Source organism: Carlito syrichta, unplaced genomic scaffold, assembly GCF_000164805.1.
Source record: "Carlito syrichta isolate Samal-C Ts95f unplaced genomic scaffold, Tarsius_syrichta-2.0.1 Scaffold312286, whole genome shotgun sequence".
NCBI lineage: Eukaryota > Metazoa > Chordata > Mammalia > Primates > Tarsiidae > Carlito > Carlito syrichta.
This window is the reverse complement of record NW_007256382.1, coordinates 163,898-169,653: the sequence shown is the minus strand read 5'-3', so window position 1 is coordinate 169,653 and position 5,756 is coordinate 163,898. Positions and strand designations below refer to the sequence as shown.

The 5,756-nt window shown below is 38.2% G+C and overlaps 1 protein-coding gene across 1 annotated transcript; it reads left to right on the top strand.

Annotated features, from left to right (window-relative positions):
• LOC103272369 (msx2-interacting protein-like) lies at nucleotides 1-4,294 on the top strand (the record flags this gene model as incomplete). The annotated part of the gene is made up of 2 exons (XM_008069881.1): nucleotides 1-322; nucleotides 3,818-4,294. Coding segments are annotated over exons 1-2 (677 nt in total), but the record flags the coding sequence as incomplete, so codon positions are not given.
• Nucleotides 4,295-5,756: the final 1,462 nt, after the last annotated feature.

Sequence of the window (5,756 nt, the reverse complement as noted above, 5' to 3'; positions counted from 1 at the left end):
GATATGGCCGCGTGGAAAGCGTCAAAATTCTCCCCAAGAGGGGATCTGAAGGAGGAGTGGCTGCCTTTGTGGATTTTGTGGACATCAAAAGTGCACAGAAAGCTCACAACTCGGTCAACAAAATGGGAGATAGAGACCTACGCACGGATTATAATGAACCAGGCACCATTCCGAGTGCTGCTCGGGGTTTGGATGATACAGTTTCCATAGCATCTCGTAGTAGAGAGGTTTCTGGGTTCAGAGGAGGTGGTGGAGGGCCTGCTTATGGCCCCCCACCATCACTTCATGCACGAGAAGGACGTTATGAGCGGAGACTTGATGGGTAAGTTCCAAGGTTTCTGTAGGCAGGTATTTTGTATTTGATATGGTGAGAAACAGAAACTCATATTTAGGGGCCCCAGATGGATTTAAAGTTTTGGGCATTCTCAATGTTTCCTATTTTGGGTTGGAAACGGAAGTGATTTCTGTCCCAATGGCTGGTATCTCACGGAATCGTAGTGGATATTTCCTGCAGCTGTTTGGATATCTACTTCTGAGATAAAGTGGTGGAAGATTTCCTATGGCAGCATCATTTTTGGAGTTACCTGTCTTCTAGAATTAATTATTCCTTCTCTTGGATAATGTTAAGGGCTTCCTTGGATATATCCTTTCTACCTGATGGAGTTATTGGCTTTTTTGGTCGTATTATATGGAATATTTCTGGAATATTAGAGCCTACAGATTCTTTTTGAAGTTGATATCTGCTTCTCCATTTTCATGACATAAATTGTACAAGTGAATTGGATTGTCACAAAAAAATCTAGCAGACCATAATGATTCAACCACTTGGATTCTACAAACAATACTTTGTAACATGGAAATGTGTTCTTGGATGAAGAAGAGAGAAGGCAATGTTTGATTTTTCCATTTTGGATCTACACAATTTCTGTGTTGTTGGAATTATACTCCTTGATCGAATGGGAAAAAATTGAGATGATGGATGTTCCTAAATCCTGGAATATAGCTATTCTTTTCTAATTGCTGGAATGTATGGGATGTCATGCTGTCAAGACTCCATTAGCCCAGGCGAAGAGGATTACTGTATCATTTCTCAAGCAAGTTGTTGTCCAATTAAAAGTACTTTAGCTTTGAACACATGGTGATGAGCAGTTGTGGATACAGCAATCAAAATTGACTGGGTTGGATGGCTACACAAGTGAACTATTGGCGAGCAACTGTGCCTACCCATTTGTTGGAATTGTAGAGGATATTTCCCCTTCTGCCAGCTGCCTGATTCATACTTAGGGCTGGAAATTTATATGAATGTGGATCAATTTATAATTGTCTGCTATCTCAAGAAAGAAGTCTGGGGGTTTGAGAGTTACAGTTTGTCTGGGACTACTTGCTTCCAGTGGAATTATTTTGTCTGGTCACTAAGATTTTTTTTTTCTTGTGGTTCATCTAAATATCATTTGACACCCTTGCCCATTAAGAAGGTGGATTACCCCCATAAGAGGGGCCAAAATTGGGGAAGTTATGTTCACAATTCTCTCCCTAGATTTAATTGGGATTATAGGTCGTGTTTCCACACTTGGAAAAGGTTGGTATGTCCTGACCTGTGTATATTAGCCCCTCTCCTAACCCAAGTCATACTCTCTCTTTTTTCCCCACTAACTTTAGAAATATTTAGTACTAATAGATAAATCAGAGAATAGCCATTAGATTTCAGCTCTGCTAGCTCTTATGCTTGCCTTCTGTATCTTCCTAATGGATAAGAACTTTGCATATTCATAAAATAGCAGCTGTAGCAGTAATTCTCTAGAACTTTTGCCTATTGCTTCTGTTATAGTCATTAATAATGGCTTTCACTGATTAACATTTGATAGGGTGCTAAATGAATTATTTGTGAAATTTTCTCTTAAGTCTCAAAGGAAACTCTCTGATTTGTTAGACTTTGCAATATCCAAGTTTCAGAATTGTGAATAAAAAAGGAGAGAGTTGTTAAATACATTTACATAGGAAAGATGTTGATTTTTTTTGGCATGCTAGTTGCTTTTTATGTTAGTAGCAGGAAAAAACCAAAACTTGCTTAGGAAGGTGGGATTGCTGCTAAGTGAAATGGTGGGTAAAAAGGATTATTAGTGAAGAGATTTGGAATCTAGACATGTGTTGGGGACATAGTGTTAGCTGTTATAATATTTTGCCAGATATTCTTCACTGGAGAGACACTAATTATCTTTCATGATTCATTAATCCCTTTTGATAAAAGATATTTCCAAAGATTAGGTTAAAGACAAACTCAATTGGAGTGGTCTTTTAGGAACTCGGGCTGAGTTCTAGTTCCCTACAAGATAAGATAACTTAAGATTTCTTTTCTTTTTTTTTGAGTCGGGGTTCACTCTGTTGCCCAGGGTTCAGGTTGGAGTACAGTGGCACGATCACAGTTTACTGCAGTCTTGACCTCTTAGGCTCAGATAACCCTTCTGCCTCAGCCTCCTGAATCACTGGGAATTACAGGTGCATGCCACCATGCCCAGCTAATTTTTTAATTTTTATTTTGTAGAGATGGGGTCTTGCTGTGTTGCCTAGGTTGGTCTCAGAACTCTTGGGCTCAAGCAGTCCTCCTGTTTTGACCTCCCAAAGTGCTGGGATTACAGGTGTGAGCCATTGCACCTGGCCTAAGATTTCTTTATTGAATTAGAATTAGCTTTTATTTAATATTAACACATAATTGCATGTGTATAATTGTACATGCAACACATTTTGTGCTCTTAGATTGACAAATACATTCGACTAAAGTTTTTTTTTTTTTGTAGTGACAAGATCTCACCATGTTGCTCAGGCTGGTCTTGAACTCCTGGCCTCAAGTAATTCTCCCACCTTGACCTCCCAAAGTGCTAGGATTACAGGCGGGAGCCACTGTGCCTGGCCTAAAGTATTTTTTAAATTAAGCCATTGTAATAGTGACTTTTGAATATCTTATAGTTCTCAACATTGCCTAATTTCATTAAGGCAACTTGAGTATAGATAAAAGAATGTATTTCCTATAGCCATTAAGTATATACATTAACCAATTGAATCACAGAATAAAAATTATGTGGAATTTAATAGTACAAGGAGATAAAATAACATTTATTCTTAGTTAAATTTACATAGAATAGCATGTGGCAACCCAATATTTTGATATTCTTAATGTTTTTTATTGTTTGTTTTTTGAGATTCCATTTTAATTATTAAGTGTAATTGGGCGCTGCTGTAGTCTAGTACTGTTTTATAATTATCCAAGCAGTCAGAAGTTAATGAGAAGAAGTTACTCTTACAAAATTTTTTTGGACTTCCTTGAAAGTCCTACTGCAGGACGTGCACTGCAGGCAGGGCTTTCATGTCTATGTTAAAATGTAGTGTGGAAATGTGGTCTAACATAAATTTATAGGTAGATAAGTTTGTTATATATTTAATCAGATGAAAGTGTAAAAAGCTTTCATATTAAAATGATGGTCTCTTTTTGTTCCATTAAACTTAAAATAAAAAGGAGATAGTATATACATATTTCTGTAAACAAGTCAGAAAATCTCTGATAAAATGAGCAACTGACCTGCAGAACAGTAGTCATGAAAGCCCAATATATACTTAAGCCAATAATTGCTCAGCTGTGAAAATAATGTTCGGAGTAAAGTGAAATGTTAAGCTGTTAGTGTTTGCTTACTAAGTAGTTTAATGCTGTTTAGAAAACCAATTGCAAAGACAGAGACAATGCTGAAAGTGAATGTTTGCATGAATTGCTTTTAGTTTTGCTTGCTCCTTTCTGATTAAATATTTTTCCCCCTCCTAAATGCAGGGCTTCAGATAACAGGGAGCGTGCTTATGAACATAGTGCCTATGGACACCATGAACGGGGTACGGGAGGATTTGATCGGACAAGACATTACGATCAGGATTACTATAGAGACCCTCGGGAGCGGACTTTACAGCATGGGCTCTATTATACTTCTCGGAGTCGAAGTCCAAACCGCTTTGATGCTCATGACCCCCGATACGAACCTAGGGCTCGGGAGCAGTTTACACTGCCCAGTGTGGTACACAGGGATATCTACAGGGATGATATTACCCGGGAGGTACGAGGCAGAAGGCCAGAGCGGAATTACCAGCACAGCAGGAGTCGGTCACCACATTCATCCCAGTCTAGAAATCAGTCTCCTCAGAGACTGGCTAGCCAAGCGTCTAGACCCACAAGGTCCCCTAGCGGCAGCGGCTCTAGAAGTAGATCCTCCAGTAGCGATTCAATCAGCAGCAGCAGTAGTACCAGCAGTGACAGGTAGGTTAACAGCCTTTTGTTCTAACAGACAAGCTGTTACACACATTCTCACAATTGCTCAACAATCAGTGGTAATGGTTTTAGCATAGTCATAAATTTTTTAAAAGAAAGTAATCTTGGATCGAATGTGTATGTAATAAGTAAAGAAACTTGGATAGCATGTGGCCAATGAATTAACCTCTCTAAGTACTTGAAACGAAGTGATGATTTGCAAAATGCTGTTTTATCCTTCAGAAGCTTAATATTAAAATGTGATTGCCAAAAAGGAAGAGGAGTGGTGACTTTAGATGTGTGAGGTAAATCTTGTGACATTGAAAATGTGATATCTCTTTAAAGTTTTAAGGTTCTTAGGTGTATAATAGCAATGTATTTCTATTATTTTGGTTGAACATTTGTAAAAACTTTTTGACTAAATTTGTATTGGTGAAATATATTGTTGACACATTTATTTTCAATGACTAAAACAACTTATGAACACATTTTAACTAATTTTAACATCAAAGTGGTAACCAATTTATAAACTCAAGTAGAAAAACTTTCTTTAAATGCAGGTTGTAACTTTTTACTGTTCTCTAAGGCTAAGTAAGCTCATTTCATTAGTTGTGATCTTTTTTTTTTTTTTTTTTACAAAGAAGTTTTATTCTTAAAAAATAATAATAAATTGAAGACAATGAGAAACCTTAGCTTAGAAGTTAGGTATATGGGTTTTGAAATTGCAGATCTAGGCCAGCCTCAGTGGCTCAGCCTGTAATCCCAGCACTTTGGGAGGCCGAGGCGAGTGGATTGTCTGAGCCTGTAGGTTGAAGACCAGCCTGGGCAACTTGGTGAGACCTCATCTCTACAATAAATAAAAAATTAGCTAGGCATGGCAGCGTATGCCTATAGTTCTGGCTACTTGGAAGGCTGAGGCGTAAGGATTGCTGGAACCCAGCAGGGTAACGCTGGGGTGGCTGTGAGCGTGCCATCGCACTCCAGCCTGGGCGATGAAGTGAGACTCCAACTCCAAAAAAAGAAAGAAATCACATCACAGATCTAGTTAGAGGTATAAAATACTTATAGTAATCTTGGACAAGTTACTTGTGCTTGCTCGGTCTTAGCTTTCTCATTTATTTAAGAACTTTAATTCATAAAATTATTGTGAAGATTAAAATGAAAACTTCATGTAAAGTGCTTACCTTGATACCTAGTACACATTAAATAAATATTGTCCTTAGTAATTGCTAGTTATTATTATTACTTCAGATGTCAAAGCAGTTATAGACATTTCTCATTTCCAGTTATTGTTATTCCCAGGTGTCCTAGTTTTATTATTTTATTTTATTTTTTATTTTTATTTTTTTTGAATTGGAGTCTCACTGGAGTGCAGTGGCCGCTCCCACTCTGTTGCCCAGACTGGAGTGCAGTGGCCGCTCCCGGCCACCGCAGCCTCGACCTGCTGGGCTCCTGCGATCCTTCCGCCTCT